We start from the raw sequence: 18715 nt of genomic DNA, 5'->3' as shown, positions 1-18715 counted from the left end.
TTATGTCATGCTATATTATGCGTGTTTATTGTCCATTTCATAAAATTCTTTGTCAAAAATACAAACATCTATAATTATATACATAGTGCAAGTCTGAATGCATATACTGTTACATTTGTTCCTTAATCCCCCCTACAGAGTTGACTGGACCTGATAATTTATGATTATTCTCAGTGTCCGTGTTACGATTATATTTATCATGTTCACTTTATTACATGCAGCCATGCATGTCCGTCTTGTGCACGTGGTTAGAGTGAAGATGCTGTACGGGAAATAATGCATGTACACATTCAATGTATAAAGGGAATTATATCATGCAAGCTTAATTAGCTACACTCACATTTAATTTACGAGCCAGGAATTCACAGACTTTAGTAGCGACATCGACCTTTCTCAGACTCAGCACAATCTCCACCAGAGCTCTGTAGGTAACAGCTGCAGGGTTGCGTCTCTTCCACAGCTTCATGGCCAGGGACATGGCTGCTTGGGTGTTGTACCTCATCTTCTCATCAATAACATCTTGCTTTTTGGAATCCGTTAGTTCAAATATGTTTCAATATTGTCAAAGTGATCTGCCAGAATGATCATGTCTGTCTCTTCAATTTCAGTGTCAAGTTGAGAGTCGGTCAGTTTTGTACGCTCCTTCAATTCCTCAATGGTCACAGTCCTCGGTCCACCAGCTCCTGGGAGAATAAAGGGGTGTGACTAATGGGACGGAAATTTCGACATATAGACATGACAATTCCATACAGTACCTTACAAATTTATTGAATTTTATGCATTGTTTACTGTAATCACGTAGCTGATCCACACACATACCTGAGTGAATGGTATGTGGATATGAAGTGAGGAAATTTTGTGAGGTATCTCCTTCTTCAGTGACATCAGATGGTACGGCATCAGTCAGTACAGTGGAGGCTGTGTGTAATAATAATTATGATATTTAGCTATCAATTATGCATGCTATCATGATTAGTGCAATTCAGCATAAACTTCCAAAATTGTATTTGCACTCCAATATGTATATATATTCTACAACAGCTTCATTGAAGGCTCATTAGTGATCACTTACATTATTAGGAGTGTAGGAAGCTTATTTCTGAAAAAATAACTTATGGAAGGCGTTAAAAATGGCACAAACGGTTGGTCCAAACGAATGTTAGGCCACGTCCACTCCTAAACTATGTCAGAACTCGTTCTCTGTACCATCTGCGCAAAATTTGTGAACATAACTTTTTCTTCATCCACTTATAATGCTATATATGAAGTTTTGATGTCTGTATGTGTACAGTGATTGACTAGAATCCATTCATAGGAAAAACCCCTAAAAGTGACTTGCGGTTGACATTTTCATGAACATAGAATGGTTTGCAATGGAATGTAAGGTATGCATAACAAGTTGTAAAATTGAGTTGCAGTTGATGAAGCAAAATCCCATTGTTCAGTGAAGTGTTAAGTGTATTCATGAAAATTGAATCAATACAAAATGTAGGCCCACCACCTCTTAGTTGACCTGCATAGTAGAATAGTGGCCTTAGTGATTCACATTACTGTCTAATCGTAAAACAACATTTTGGAAGTTTATGCGCTCAATTGCACTATTATATATACATGTAGAATACATAATAGTTAGACACTGTTGAGGAAGTTTCTACATGATTTAGAAGCCCAAAGGGCTGGTTGTAGTATCCCGAAGGGTTCTACTAGGCCTGAGGACTTCTAAATCATGTGGAAACTTCCTAAACAGTGTCTAAGCATTTTAGATCATAGCAACCGTGAGTATTTAGCCAATCAGATTTGATTAATGTTCTCATCTAATCTTGCTACATGATTTTCTAAGTGAAGTATATGATTTTCTAAGTAAGTACATGATTTTCTAAATAAGGACATGATTTTCTAAGTTGGATAGAACACTTCCTTTAGCCAATCAAATTGCAGTATTTATGGCAAACATGATCTAAATGTATATAGATCACCTGTTGTATGTTGAGGTGTTCTGTGTGTAGACTGCGAGCCTGTAATACAAGTAGCCTTGTCACTAGCTGTGGGGTGGTTCTCTACTAGTGATGCTTGAGAGAAGCTCTGTTCATTGATGAGAGTGTCTAGATCAGTGACATCACTAGGAGTGTCCACTGTATCCACAACCTCATAAACGTATATTCCGCTGGTTTGTTAGCAGCTGACCATGAAAGGATGCCGTTGGAAATAGCTGAAGATATCTATATAATTGATAAGATTGCATAATAAGATACAAATAATGATGACATGCACACTCACTACTTGAGCCTCGTCAACCATCTCCGACAGTAGCGTATCCCAAAGAGAACAGAAAATATGATTCATCTAGGAAATGACGAGTATAATTTTTACGCATGAATCAAGAATTACTTACCTCTTCATTTTGTGGAGGTAAACATGTTCTCTCCCACTCCTCAGTCAGCACTGCAGAATTCCTTGATTCTCGTATGATCTGTGTATATTGATAAATGCAACATAATCATGAACTATAGCTATAGATATATCGAGTGAGTACCTCCAACTGTTCATTGCACATGGGTATCAACTCCTCGCTCACAGGATTATCATAGAGATTAACACCATTCCCCAGGTAACTGACACTGAAGCCCTCCAGTCTAGGGAATAGCTCTGGTAGACACTCAGTGAGAGCTATCACTCCCATCATCAATGGAGTTGTAGCTGAGACCCAACGTATTTAATTTCATACATATCACATTAGCGGACTTGAGATGGTGGATAAGCATTATGATGTCGGCAGAGGTGAGAGAACAATCAAGGCAGTTAAGTGTTTCCAGTGATTTAAACGCCTGAAGAAATTTTGCCAGTAAGAGAGTTCCAGCAGTTCCATTGAAATTGGAGCCCCTCATGTACATTCGAGTTAAAGTATTTGGATGGACAATCAACATCTCACAGATGACTGTGAGCTGAAACTCAGAGTGAAATGAGGTGGTGAGATGAGTATAAATCTATCATATTTAATCCTAATGGAATGTGGTCCACAACTGAACCTAATCCAAGTAAACCAAGATTATTAGCAGAGAGGTAAACGTCAACCAGTCTAGCACAGTGGAGGGAAATAGACTGTAAGAGGATGGTCAGTAAAGCTCCATTGACATCAGCATCGTCAGTTAAGGTGTTAGATAGCTCCAGTCTCCTCAGATTGATAAGAGCACCAGACTGTACAGCTGTCTCTAATGACTGTATGTCAGACCCTCCAAGAGGATTTTTGGATAAGTCCAGTCCTGTGAGGCTGATACAAGATGTGTGCATGAATGACGACATGATTTCAGTGAAGTTGTTGTTACATAAAGAGAGTTCATGTAAGGCTGTAAAGGAAGCTGAGGCTCTCTTGAATAGATCAGCAATACCTTTATCAGACAACTTAAACTTAGTCTGTACAAGATATAATCGTTGTACTTGCAGTTTACCATTCGCACTGGAAAGTATGTCAGTTAGTTCTTTCAACAGTTTATCATCGAATGCACAATAAAATATTCTGATAACCATATCATCACATTTTGCAGCATGACGAAGAACATAGAAACAAGCTACACAGTCAAAAGGAGTGCTGAAATTACCGTCTAATAGATTTTTTCCGTACATTTTCCAAATTTTTGTTGAGAATCTAGGGTCTGAAGCTTCGAAAGCAGCATGACATAAAGCTAACTTTTTAAGCTGTATAGCCATCAAACATTGATCCATGAAACCATCATCCAAACTGGTCACTTTATTGCTACGACTACCATGGTGTTTACTAGCAAGACCAAACATAAATCTCCACACCATGTCAAACCGGCCACTTTTAGCATGAGACTACAACCTTCAATTTCTCCTCATTGGGTAGAGTAGCAAGATGGAGGGCAGCCAAAAACTCCTGGATGGTCAGGTGAGCAGTGAAAAGACAGGCCATGATCGACAGGTAGAAGCGATCATGCAGACTGCAACAGACCAAAGCACTGCAGCTTGTCACCAACTTCCGATAAGCGAGAGGACAATTCAGCTTCTGAGAAAACCAGCTGATCTAATAATAAGCACTCGTAGGCAAACTCACAGGTCAACCAAAATGTGTCTTGTAGATCATTCGGAATCTTCAAATCTATTAAGGCTAATTGGACAATCAGGGAATTTCTTTTTGACATTACGAAGGATAATGCTAAGGACAATTTGAGTGTACAGCTCATGCAGTTAGTGTACGAGGAAGCTCTTGGTCTAAAGTGTGCCACAAGTTACAAACAATGGCATAATTGAGAGGCACAGAACACACACTCTGAATGAGTGGGTTGTTCTCAAGCTGCTCGATAAGAGAAGAAGCTTTCTCTGGGAATTGCTCAAACTCTGATGCTATGTATTGCTCGATATTCTTCTCATTAAAACCAGTTACTTCAACCAAACGGTTTACAGAGGGAAGGTCATGAAGAGGAACTGAAGCAGAAGGTCGTGAGGTGAGGAGAACAGAAGCAAAAGGAAGAACATCACCAAAGAGAAGGTCATATAGAAATGAGGTTTCTAATTGATTGTCCGGCTATACTGAGCTCATCCCAGCCATCAGCTATAATGAGGACACTTTTTCCTTCTCTTTCTTCCAACTCTTCTACAACAGATTGGCGAATCCTCTCATTGGCATGAAGAAGCTTGAACAGCTCAGCGAGACTTGTGGCAGAAGACACTCGATTCTCTCTCAGTGGAAGCAACAGAACACAGTTGAAGTGTGTCAGGATCTTGTCCTCTGCCCACCCTTCAGCAAGCACGGTACACAGTGTGGTTTTACCAATCCCAGCATTGCCTTCAATGATGAGCTTCTTGACTGGTTTCTTGCCTTCTTCGACTTTGAATAGATCGCCAAGAAGAATTGGAGTACGCTTGACCTTATTATCAGGTGCGCCATGTTGTGGCAAGCCGGCACTTCTTTTTCAGCCTCCACTAACTGCAAGTTGATGAGCCTGTCCCCTCTAACTGGTGGCCATTGCTTTTGACGATTCAAGAGTCTTTCTATGTATTTCTAGCGAATGCTAGTAATGAATTTATCCATGTTTTGATCAATTTAGGAATTGTTTACAGCAAATACGAAATGTTTGTAATTTCAAGAGCGTAGTCGGAAGTGACCTGAGATGATGTAATAAAAGCAGCAACAACCTAGCAGAGGATAGAAAATTGAGATTTGATTACCTTTATCTGACACAGTATAGGATATGCCACACCTACGAAGAGAATATGCCGCACCTACGAGGAGGATATACTGCACCTACGAGGAGGATATACCACACCTACGAGGAGGATATACTGCACCTACGAGGAGGATATACTGCACCTACGAGGAGGATATACCACACCTACGAGGAGGATATACCGCACCTACGAGGAGGATATACCACACCTACGAGGAGGATATACCACACCTACGAGGAGGATATACCGCACCTACGAGGAGGATATACCGCACTGCACCCACCAGGAGGATATGCTGCACCTACGCGAGGAGGATATACCGCACCCACCAGGAGGATATACCGCACCCACCAGGAGGATATTCCGCACCTACGAGGAGGATATGCCGCACCCACGAGGAGGATATATGGGGTGCATATATATCCTCCTCGTATGTGTAGTATATCTGACTTATACCATTACGACCAAAACACTATAAAAGGACCTCCCCCTAGCAACAATTCAATCCACGACAAGTTCTTGAAATCTGTGCATGCCGTGTGGCTGTATGTTTTATATTACCTATAGCTGTATGTTGACCAATGAGAGGTGACGTAAGTGTGGTATGATTCGAATATTTCAGCGAACACTCTGGTGCTTTAAACATAATTATATGAAAAGTTATAAGATACATTCCAAGCAACATAGCCAACAACAGGGCCGTAAGAACCAGGGGGACTGGGGGGGCAACTCCCCCACTCTGAAAACCAGGGGGGCAGAGCCCCCCTGGTTTTCAGACAGTGCATAAAATGGGGTGGGGCAGTAGTGGGGCTCCTCTGCAGAGTCCAGCAGATCACAGTCCTGATATTATAATTTATTTAGTGCCTTTTATAATCTAACCACATTGATTAAATGCATGTGCATGGTTTGTTGCAACAACACTGTACAGTAACTAAAGTAAGTTAATCCACATGCAGCTGAAATTGATATAATTATAGCTAAAGCTCAATATTCATTCTTTTTTCTCTTCAGTACCTCAGCCTGCCCATGATGAAGAAAGTATAGGACCTTCTTCTTACGAAGCTCGATGAATCCCCAGCGTCTAATTCTTACTTTATATACACAAGTTGCTAATTGATTCGCTTGACTTTGAAGCAGTTGCTCGTGACTTTGCTTCCACGTTGAATAAAATATTTTGCTATAGCTCTCATATGAAGATTATTTCATTTATGTATCTTTCTCCTGTTTATCTCTGAGAACATACAAAATGTAAAAAGTTTGCCTCTGGCGGGACGGGAGGGAGAACTCCCCCCTCCCGGACCCACACCCTGTGTCACAAGGAGAGGGTCTATTCCTTTTTTCTACCCCCCACCTAAAAAATCTTCTTACGGCCCTGAACAAGAGTGGAGTAGTTGTTAGTGTACTATTCAGTCACACACTGTTCTATTAAACTTAGCTAGCTTGCTTGCATATAGCTGCTTTCCCAGCCTCGTTGTCTCTAAAACAATGCTAGCTAGGACGCCAACTATATAGGCCTGGTATTGATTGTATCTGGCGTGCATGGTTATAGGAACCAAAAAATAAAACAGAGAGATTTTGCAAAAACAACACACCTGTATGTCGACAAGGGCCGGCAGTGTTAGTCCTACTAGCTTGTGCAAGGGGCAGTACTTGAGAGCATAATTATACGAAGCTAAATTATTATACAGGGAATTGTTGCATTTTAAGTGGGCAGATCAAAGGAAACACTGTGCCAATATCTACCATATGGCACAGGTCAAACAGTGAACTGTGCCACTAACTAGATACTGGCATAGTATGGCTGAAGTTATGTAAAGACTGCCCTCCACCCAGTAACCTGAAACGATCCCTTTTATAGTATAACACTGTTAACAGATTCAGTGGTAGGCAGAAAACGTTTCTCATGTGTCTGGTGCATTCCGCAGCCGATCACAAGTAGTTGAAACTAGATGTCCTATAAAAAGAGTGATGCGTACACGGAAAGGAATGCAACAAGGAATGCAACAAATCAGTTGTTACACAGCTCACTCGTGCGCACATTGGATATATTGGCTCAGTACCGTAATTGATGTAATTACAGCGCCAGAAAATAATTAATTCCACTTCTGAGTGGCGCATCTATAGAACACAAAAAATTGCGTTCAGCCCAAGCTGGTGGCGCTTATGTTCTACAGCTAGTATAGAATTTGTAGAGAAAATGGGCATGGTCTAGCTCAGTTTCACTTGCTAGCTGCATTCGTTGAGAGCTGAGTGACTCGTGAACAACATTCAGTGACTGTAGCTATGGGTTAGACAACTGTTTAGAAGTGAAGGAAGTCAAAGATGCAGAATGATTGTCTTGATGTCTTAAAACAAGCCTTTTTATAAGCGCCAGAAAAAATAATTCCAGCAACGGTTGGTGCTTTTTTAGGACCTAAAAAATTATGCTGATGCTGACGTGGCACTGTAATTACATCAATTACGGTAGTGCCTTTGCCCTCGAGGCCTGCGGCCCTCGGGCCTAAGTCACTGCTGAGCCAATAATTATATCCCGTGCATGTGTCACAACTATAACATATCAAAATGTGATGCATTTGTTTCCAGTTCCTGTCACGCCCATATACAATCAATGTCAGACCATATTTTTCAACTTCTTTCTATAACGGCTTGGGAGAGGCTAACTCGCATGCAGCTGCATGCTTGTTCTAATTATTCCGGATATCTCAAGTGCGCTACATCCATGTACAAAGCAATTATACCGGGTTTTTGTACAGTACATATATCGTATAGCCGGTATAGAAGAGCATCATACAAACATTAAAACTACAACTGCATGCAATAGGTTCAAAGTCACTATCCTGAGCTGTACGAATAATTATATATACCTCTATGGTTCAGATCACAGGTATCGCAGTCATTAATTGTCTCTCTACTGAGCAAGGTTAATTGTAGAATGACAGCAAAGGACACATTCCGTACACAAGATTTGATATTTATATACATGCCTATAGTCTCGTGGACCCAGGCCCATAAAGAGGGATGTAACGTCTGGCTTGCAAGACTAATACATGCTGGTATAGAAACATACGCTATAAATTTATAAATTATAGACTATAGCTAAAGAGGTATCATGGACATGCATATAATTTATAATCACTTCAAGTTCTAATTCTCTGTCTAATTTACTGGCTTACCAACTGGTCTCAGTGGCTCAGAATAAACTTGTTTAGTTTGTTGTTCAATGTAAGGGAATTCCCCAACTTGGATAGGTGGGGCTCGTCTTCCACAATAAATATTTGTACTTCATTTGCTGTTTTAAGAAACGAATAAAGTGTGGAAATTATGTTCAGTTTATAGTAAAAACGGAGTTTAGCTAAAATGAAGAAAATAATGTGTAGCAGCTGTCACAGACTCTGACCAACTTTTTTGACTCAGGAGGGCAGCTAGTTGGGCGGAGCCCGACCGTCCCTGACGGGAGGTCGGGTTGCAAGCCTATCTGGAATTTGTTCTGCACATTATGTAGTACTGCTATGAATATTATTATTCTCAAGTGGGTGTTAACCGACTTGATGACGTGTAAACCACAGGATGGCACAGCAAGCCTCTCACTATATGGTTGTGTTTTGTGGAGAATTGACAGTAAGAAAATTCGTGCTCTTGAAACCGCTTTTAACAATATTTTGAGGAAAATTTGGAGATTGCCTCGTCAATGTCACACAAGAATTCTCCACTGTGTTGCTGGAGTTCAGAGTTTGTTTAATAGAATACCAGATCTTTTTTCTAACTTCATTTCACGTGCTTTAGCATCGAAATCCACCCTCATTAGATCGGTTTTCTCGTGGGCGTCTAGCCATGCATTCACAGCAGTCGGGGCTAACAACCTGATCAAACGGAATTTTATAAAAGTTTATAGCAGTGACGACATGGTTTGTGCGGACTTTGTTCGGGATGTCAGGCTTGGCTGCATTTCATTCAACTCGCGTGAAGATACATCAATGATAATTAACTCTATCTGCTGCGATTGACTTTAAGTTGGACTAACTATTCTTGCACTATAGCTATAGTACTATACTATTACTATACATGTAATATAATAATTATGTACACCTATTCTGGTGTGTTCAATGATAATTATTATTAATACTGCATGCGGTTTTGCAACTAGATGCAAGCGGAAGTGTAACCAAGCCACGTGAAAAATGCTGCAATCTGATAGGGCGCCACTATAGTGGCGCTAGAACAAATCCCAGATAGGCTTGCAACCCGACCTCCCGTCAGGGACGGTCGGGCTCCGCCCAACTAGAGGGCAGCTGGGTGCTTTGTGAAGTGCACTGTTGACAGAATATCATCCTGTGTGTGTGTGTGGGGGGGGGGGATCGATTAATTAATTAATGTCTGAACATACGTAACAGTATATATACATACATGACTGTATATCTATATCGTTTTCTTCATCTTCTCCTCAGTTTCTTTTGATCTTTCAACCTTGGAGTGTCCAATAGGAATTAAGACTATAGGAATTCCTCGTCCTCCAGAATAGCTGCTCTGACTGCCATCTGTTATTTGTTGTGAGTGTAGTAGTATACGATAATTTACAGAGCAGGTGCAACGCAGTTGTTTGCCGTAATCATAGGCGTTTCCAATCCCTCTCCCTCTACTATCAATGGTCAGTCAGACCATAGATTAATGAAAGATGAAACACGTGAAATATGAAAATAGCGCAATTTTATAGGCTACTACTTTTAGCACTAGAAGTTGGAAGAAAACCTAAAAATTTACTATGGAATTCAGCAAAACTAATGAATACACTAAAATTCATTCAAAACACATGTCTTTTATTACGACTTATATGACCTATCAGACGAGTTTAACATCATTGGGCAACCAGTTAGTTATTGCAGGCGCCCTCATGCAACATGCCATATATTGCACTGGAGCAACATAATGTCCGAGGACTGGGCAATAACTATACATGTATATAGTATGTCGGTCAACCAAGATAATTTAGGTGATTGAGCGCATGTATGCGCTAACAGTGAATACCATGCAGACTTTCCTTTCTCATACGACGTCGAGGTTGGATTCGAGGTTATATGGCTCTCCTGCTTTCTTGTTTCCATGCACGCTTTTTGATGCTTTCCCCGGCCATTCGTATAAGCATAATAATTATCACAAATGCCTATAATTATGTTCGTATAATTATATGTCCTTGATATCGCTACAAAACTAATCACATTAAACAATTCGATCTAGTGTACTATATAGCTGTATTTATAATTGTATAGCTAAACTATACACTATAATTAATTTATAGGATAAGGTCAAGTCCGTAACGAGTGCAGTCCATCAGTATATTCTTTGTAAGTCTCTTAACACCAACCCACGTGCTTTTTGGTGTACTTGCAAAGGTTGCCCTCATTGGGATCAGCGTGTAGCATAATGCAGTCAGTTTGAGAAGAAGTGCAGGAATAGCAGTTGGAATTTTTAGCTGTGCAGCTTCCCTTGCCATACAGTTTGTTGCAGTTACAAGTTCCGTAATATTCGTCACGAGCGTTAAAAATATGTCCAGTTTCATGAGCGAAAACCCTGTTAAACGTAGGGTAAACACTCAAATCGTACTGTATGTATACAGGTCCACCACTATAATAGGCATACGCGACATGGCTTTGCCTGTACTTAGAGAAGAAAGTAACGAAAGCACCATCAGCAGCACCTTTGATATGTTGTGCTAATTGGTTCCTTCCAGCCCAACCAGTTGAAAAACCTAGAGCTTGGAGTATAGGATCAGTAAACACATTTTCGCAAGCTCTAAAGCTCGAGCAAGAGGTTGGGTTGGAAGCATTGATTGTTATCATCTCATAATACAACGCAAACGACAAACTAACCCCCTCTTTCTTAGCCTCTTTTGACCAGAATTTAAGCCCTGCTTGGCATTCACTTTTAATCTTGACTTTATCATTACTGCTTATTGCTAAGCTACCAGGGCCGGAAACAATCATAATACCAACAGCAATCTTCCCAGTCATGGTTGGGCGGTAGGGTGAAGCTCCCCGAAAACCTTCGTCTGAAGCTTCTCGTTCAAAGACCATTGGAGCCGTCCTTTCTGTCCACTTTTGAACCGTTGGTTGTGGTTTCAGCTCATCTTCTCGTGCCATCCAGTAGGCACTAGCATGGCTCAAAGTTTCCGCTGATGCTGAGCTCGGAATATGGACTGAAGCTTGACTGAAGCTATTCTGATTGGCTGCATGAGAGAGAACTTTTGCAACCAAGAGGTTGTGACCAAGTTGGAGTAGAATGTGGCCACCGCAGCTTCCACTTCGGCAGTTGCCTCGTCAATGTTTTCAGTGTGAAGTAACATCTCCTCCATGGCAGGACTCCTGCATGAATATAGAGCAGATAACATAATTATGATGAACGATCAATTTTGAAATCTGGCCCTATATATACCCTTGTGAGTCTTGTTTGTGGAGTGGTTTTGGTGAAACATCTCCCTCTATCATTACTTCATTCATCATCGACTCAAGTTTTTGAATGTCTCCTAGTGGTTCAGGCACACCAGCAGCTTTCATGTCTTCCAATATCTCCTCAACTTCACTGATAAAACGAAGCAAAGAGGCATTCATGCATAATCATGGTCAGTAAGGTGGATGAGACTGCTGAAATGAAATATTATCTCAGGGCATATATTTATACTCACTTGAGCACAGTTTCCAGTTTAGCCTCTTTGTCAATCAGACCAGCTAGTGTTGTGGAAATCATACTGCAAATCACAAGCAGTAGCAACTTCATTTTGTTCTGTTGGCTTTTCTTGTCCTTTGTTATTGAATATGTCTTGAAATCTGTGAGAATGCAAGAAAGCTTCAAAGAGCATGATTTTATAGTGATCTCGACTAAGTGGGCAGACAGGAGACTATAGTCTCATGAATCAGCTGCCCTTCCTGAAGGAGAGACTATCAGAGCACCTTGTATGGCAGGAATTCTAACTGTGCATGCATGGATGGCTATTGCGTAAACGGATCGGTTCTTAAGTTACATGTATTTAAGTGCTCAGCAGAATGTTGATACTCATGAATGTTCCACTTACTCCCAACAAATTAACGCACATCATTATCTAGAATGTTCCAACACTTATTTCTCCAACGTGCTCCTATAATTATACACTGTAAAATGATGCGTGGATTCAAGAATGTTCACGCCAAACACATTAACTATAATTATTGTGGCAACGTCAGTGTTTGCGTGACATTTACCACAGTATTAATATTGTTCCCATTAAATGGCTTCTTCTCGTGATCAAAATTATGTCACATTGTGATTTTAGCTGGCACTTTTTTACCACCATCACTAACAAACGCTAATTATAGATAAATTGGAGAAATAGATGCTCATAGAGGTTGGTATAGATTATATGCTGGCATAATTTTGAGCATAATATCCTTTTTAACTTATTGGAAATACAGGTCAGCACGAATCACTATTATATCTACTGACGGAAGTACTGGTTAATGATCTTTTATATTATAGTGTTAATAAATAGAGTGATGTGGCTATTTATAGTTATAATTATGTTATTTGTGTGACGACATGGAGCCTATATAATTATGTCGTGCTTTGGAGTTGGAAGAATAGGCTATTTAATAACAAAATAATCGACATTTTGAAAAGAAATAGGCTGTTAACTCGAATAGAATAATAGGTCATAATTATCTCGAGCATAATCTACCAACCCCTATATAATTATATCAGCTCAGGTACAAGCAAAGTGTCTAAAAAATGTATATGCATGCATGCATGCATCTGCATGGACTAATTAGCGGGGCACATATCAGAGCTAAATATACGCGTACGTTTCTTGAGTGAGTTTGGAACTGAACGTGTGCTATAAAAAGTCCCACAAAAAATTGAAGACATATAGACGTACACACAACACACAGATTTACTGAATTATATCATGACTCTCAGTGTTTGGTGACTTGAAACAGTTTTTTGCATAAGGACGTGGTTATACTATCATTGATAAGCTTTTAAGTTTAAGTTTTTGGCTTCCAAATGTCACATGTATTGTCATTAGCAAGCAAGGCACTTTACGATCAAACAAATACCTAATTGTACCTGTAGTAAAGATTTAATTGGAGGAATTCATTCTAGAAATACTTGAAAAGGCACATTTACCATTTAACAAACACACGCCAGTTTTCTAATTGTACTGTAGTGGAGGTCAATGGAGTATATAATACTTGAGTCAGATCAAAGTGTCTCTTTGCATGCATGCACCGTCATGCAGTTGATCTAGACTAAGTAAAGTAACATTATCTTGAGTTGATTACTATGGTGTGTTTTTAGTGCCAAAATGATAAGTCGTCATGCAAGTGGTCAAAACCAACAGTATGGTGTGTTTTTAGTGCCAAAATGATAAGTCGTCATGCTAGTGGTCAAAACAAACATGCAAGCGGTATGAATCGTCATGCAAGCAGTCAGAACCAATATGCAAGCGGTATGAATGAATATGCAAGCGATATCGTCATGCAAGCGGTCAGAACCAATATGCAAGCGGTATGAATGAACATGCAAGCGGTATATCGTCATGCAAGCAGTACATGCAAGCGGTCAGAGCCAATGTATCATGTGACTTTGCCACTCAAGATGGAGGCAAATTAAGCCACACCCATTTCTGGGCATTTTCTGTGATAATGGCTACGCCCATCACAATTATAGCATGGCTGCTTTAAGCCAATGAGATCATTCCTGCATGCACACGGTCAGAACCTGTCACAGGAGTACAAAGGTCAGTGCTCTCTGACCTTTGTACTCCTGTGACAGGTTCTGACTATAGTCTTGCGCCAGCCCATGACCTAGTGTTCAAATAAAAAACATCTGGGGCTGATTGCTTTCAAGACATGAACATTTTATACCATTTGCATGTTCATTCTGACCGCTTGCATGACAGTACCGCTTGCATGATGATATACCGCTTGCATATTGGTTCTGACCACTTGCATGACGATACCGCTTGCATGATGATACCGCTTGCGTATTGGTTCTGACCGCTTGCATGACGATACCGCTTGGTTCATTTATACCGCTTGCTTGCATATTGGTTCTGACCGCTTGCATGACGATTCATACCGCTTGCATGTAATTTGTTTTGACCGCTTGCATGACGAGTTATCATTTTGGCACCAAAAACACACCATAGAGGCTATCCATGGTATAAACACAGTGCTCGTATCCATGTGGGTAGACTCAGAGTACAGACTGACCGTCAGTGACCGACTACTATAACCCGTGGAGCCGTGGATTAATAATGCTGCAGTGTTGACATTATTATTATAATTAATAGTTATCGACAAAACTAAGACATAATTATATAGACATACCGTATAGAGGGTAATTTTCCGTAGGGCAAAATATTCGTGGTTTTCGTGGTTGAAGGTCTAACCACGAATATTTTACCTACAAATGAAGCGACCTTGCCTACCTTTACTTACAATGCAAACAGCAACCACGGAATTATTATCCACAAAGTGACTAAATATTGCTTCAACCACAAATATTTTGCCCCCCGAAAGTTACCCATGCACTATACAGTAAACACAGCACACAACTGACACAGACATCATTATCATGGCTCTCAGTGTTATGTTATCTCGCTGACTCGAAAATACTGTATTACTAGAATATTTTGCTGATGAAAAACCTTTGCGAATGAGCCAAATCAGCAGAAAAATTGCGAGAACTTGCGTTCTGGCAAGGATCGTGTGTATTTACTAAGTATTTTAGTGTCTATTTTAGTTGCCTTGCATGCATGCAATCAAGATCGGAAGACTCTACAGGCTTTACAGTCTATAGAGTTACTAACAAACAAGAAAGGGGAAAACCATGCATGCATTCATGATTTGATATTCTAATGACAGTGTGCAAGTGTTGAAATGCAAGTGACATATAAGACCCAATCCTTTACGCAATAGTCACGCATGACCAACTAGATGTGCACGAATGCATGATGGGCTGTAATCTAGTCAGTGTACATGACTCAAAGTAGATGAACTGCATGTGCATGCAATAGAGACACTTTGCTTATACCTAGCCTGTCTCAAGTATCCCTTAACACTCAATTACTATAGTACAATTACCAAAATATGCATGTGTTTGTTTGATGGTAAATGTGCCTTACATTGACAATGTGACATTTGAGAAGCAAGCAACGAGGTGGTCTTCGTTGTATATGCTCTATGAGTCAATTCTGCTACAAATGAATCTTGGAGCTTGTGTTAACTGCTGCTCTAGCTCATACAAGCTTTGAAAAGGCTGAGCTACAGCTATAATAGGTTTTCGTATCTCAGCAATAATTTTCTGCTTATTCTGGTTATTTTCCATTACTATAAAGCTGATGGGTAACTACAAAGCTGCTTGCTCGGAGTAGAGAGGTGGCCGTTCTCCTGAGAGTCATTGTAGTTTTAATCCGGACCTAAGCTTTGACCGTTAAATAGCGGATGCATGGTTGCTCTTCGGAGCTAGGTTCCCGGTCGTTAATGGTGGCTCCACTAATTATTATGGTCACAGTTAGCAATGTAACGAAAGGTATTAATGTATGCAATATAATTATTTTTTAAACGACAATAGGTCTGCATGCGAGATTGAGTACACTTCTACATAATTATGATTATGCACGTTGGAGAAATAAGTATAGTTGTCAAGAAATTAATTTTGTTGGGAGAACTGAGTAGAACAGTGCATGCATCCCTTCAACATTCTACTGAACTTGTAAATGTTGAACAAGCAACTTATCTCCTCATGCATGACCAACTAGATGAGGATGAAGCATGATAATTATAATGGGCTGCAATCAACTACTCAGTGTAAAGGCAAACGTAGCTCTAGTACGTGCTCGCTTATAGCTATAGTGCAATAGAGACACTCGAGTATCTAGAATGAATTCCTCCAATTAAATCTTACTACACATACACTTAGAAAAATATGCGTTTGTTAGTGCCTTGCTAATAACAATGTGTTGTTGCCCAGTGAGTGGGCAGATCAAAGCAATCCAGTGCTCAATATGGCATGTTGCATCACTATCATAGCAACCATATATTGCACTGCATTATATGGCACTAATGCACTGGGATTATATGCACTTGCACTGTGTGTAAAAATGCAGTATAGATTTCTGTAAGAGATATCCTTTTGGGACTAATGCCCCCACCTCCCACCCTTTGGTCCCTTTTATCTATTAGTGGGAAGAAAACTTAAAAATTTACTACGGAATTTAGCAGAATACACTAAAATTCATTCAAAACACATGTTGATTTGTATGACCAGTCAGACGAGTTTAACGTCATTGGGCAACAAGTTAGTTATTGCAGGTGTCCTCGTGCAACATGCCATATATTGCACTGGATGACATAATGTTGCTCCAGTGCAATATATATGGCATGTTGCACTCTGGCGGGGCAATAGCTAATATTTGAGGAGCAGGAAACATTCAAAATGCAGTCTGCATCAGGGGCGTTTCTAGAGATTGAAGCAGGAGGGTGCTCAAGAGTACATAAAAAATTGGGTGCGCATAGCGAGCACGATTTTACGCCCCCGCATTTATTTCGGCGCATCTTTCATACATCCAGCTCCTCCCCCATGCAGCCTTGCAGCAAAAAAGTACAGCACACTGCCCAAGAAAAGAGCGGCTCCTACTATTCTCTTCTAGAGCTTCTCTCTTCCATTCTAGTTCTGTTACTATGATACTAGACAAAGCATCTAGCTACAGTAATTTTTATGTTATTACATGTGTATAATTATTCTTGTAAATGACAATACAATGTATAATGTTGTAGTTTGTAGCCCAGAGCAATCTATAGTACCGGTACTATAGCTCATAGTTTCCTGCTAAATACACTCAAATGGGATCTAATACATGCATAGCGTGATAATAAGACATAATTATGAGTCAGTCATCTTGTAGGATCTCCATGCACTATTCTCCTGGGGTACATCCTAGCAAACTGGTCAATCACTGCAATGGGGATGTCCAGTCATTCTAGTGTTAGTCATTGCTTCTCAGTATCTCTCAGTGGAGCAAGAGGTGACTGGGAGAGTGCAGAGGATCTTGATCAGCTATTATGCATTACATAACGAATGGCAATACTGATTGTGCATGCTCAATTGGGCGTGGTCATGACTTGATCGTTGTCAATGAGATAGAGCTGCACAGTTAGCTAGCTAGCTAGCTACTGAGTGATAGGATTAGTTTCATGGTTGTCTGGGAGGACAGGGGGGTGCTCAAGCCCCCAAAGCCCCCCATTGTACACGCCACTGTGCATTATAGGCCCTGAAATAATTATTATGCTTGAATACATAATCAGTAGTCATCACATCGATTTTTGGTAAAGATCGCTTTATTAAGTTTTGCATAACCACCTCCTTACAGATAGCTGAAGGAGACTAGCTACTGTATTAAGATTACCAACAATAAATCACAAAACTACAATAGCGCTCGTAAAGACAATAGATTACCCAACAATAAAACTACAATAACGCTCGTAAAGACTATATATACGCTTGCATTCGAAGCACCCACCTTATAGTTTGTGCAGTTTATGCCACATGCATGCACTTAGGAGCCGAGGTGTCTATATATAAGCTGCTTTAGTATAATTATATCCTGAGTGTAGCGAGGGTACTATATAGAGAGTCAGCACCACGGGTGCTGATGCCTTGGTGGAGGTGCCAAAGCTACAAGCTACTATACATCATGATGACCATTTTTGCATTGCTGCATGCAGGTAGAACAGAATAACCAGGAAACTCGAAGAGTGGGTAATAATCGATCATGATTATTGTTAAAAAATATTGAGTTTCCTGGTGATTCTGTTCTACCTGCATGCAGCAATGCAAAGATCGATGCCAAAAGTTCAATAAATAAATAATAATAGATAAACGGGGATAGGCAACGCCCCACGTGATGCTAGGTAAATGCAGTGTGTGATGTCACACCCTCTGGTTGGAGGCGAGTTGCGCTCAAGAAAGTACACAATGATTCCTATATCCCTTTACTAGTCAAATTGTGGTAAATTTTACAACAACAATCTGGGAGGGAGCGTGCTATCAACTTGTGAATGTTGCATGATATTGGATTCTGTGGCAGATTGGATAGTATCATGAATGCGATTATCCTTGAAGTTCTGCTGAGCTGTTCAATTAGGGGACTTAAAAAAAAAAGAGGTTTAAAACAAGCTATACAGCATGTAGGACTGAGTAGTATCCATTGGTAGACACTCTGGACTATCATAGAATATTTTCGAAGAGGAAGCAGCAAGCCATTTGTTAGCCTCGATTCAAGGCCGATTAAAATACGGCCTGGTACCTATTGCAGGGGTGATAGTGCGCATGCGCTTCAAATTACCCAGAATATGGGTAATCGTACTACGAACGTAAAACCTTAGTAAATTACACAGGAAATTAGTCCGTTTACAAAAATATGTTCCGTAATACTTTATCTCTATGACTGAGTTCTGTAAAGCTGTGGCTTATGCCGTCTATTGCGTTGGTCTAGAAGGCT

The 18715-nt window shown here is 40.2% G+C and overlaps 2 protein-coding genes across 2 annotated transcripts; both read right to left on the bottom strand.

The window, feature by feature from the left end:
- Window positions 1-88: 88 nt before the first annotated feature.
- On the bottom strand, window positions 89-4199 carry LOC135346922 (uncharacterized). Its single transcript, XM_064544710.1, has 7 exons — window positions 2534-4199; window positions 2393-2470; window positions 2278-2343; window positions 1977-2219; window positions 820-918; window positions 341-683; window positions 89-262 (listed from the first exon to the last, which is right to left on the bottom strand). The coding sequence occupies exons 1-4, from the start codon at window positions 2681-2683 to the stop codon at window positions 2103-2105; spliced, it is 411 nt and encodes a 136-aa protein (XP_064400780.1). The 5' UTR covers window positions 2684-4199; the 3' UTR covers window positions 89-262; window positions 341-683; window positions 820-918; window positions 1977-2102.
- Window positions 4200-10339: 6140 nt separating this feature from the next.
- LOC135346919 (uncharacterized) lies at window positions 10340-12052 on the bottom strand. The gene is made up of 3 exons (XM_064544706.1): window positions 11861-12052; window positions 11611-11757; window positions 10340-11540 (listed from the first exon to the last, which is right to left on the bottom strand). Exons 1-3 carry the CDS (start codon window positions 11950-11952, stop codon window positions 11339-11341), a joined length of 441 nt encoding a protein of 146 aa, XP_064400776.1. The 5' UTR covers window positions 11953-12052; the 3' UTR covers window positions 10340-11338.
- Between the last annotated feature and the right edge of the window lie 6663 nt (window positions 12053-18715).

Source organism: Halichondria panicea, chromosome 13 (assembly GCF_963675165.1).
Source record: "Halichondria panicea chromosome 13, odHalPani1.1, whole genome shotgun sequence".
Lineage (NCBI taxonomy): Eukaryota > Metazoa > Porifera > Demospongiae > Suberitida > Halichondriidae > Halichondria > Halichondria panicea.
This window is presented reverse-complemented; position numbering and strand designations above follow the sequence as displayed.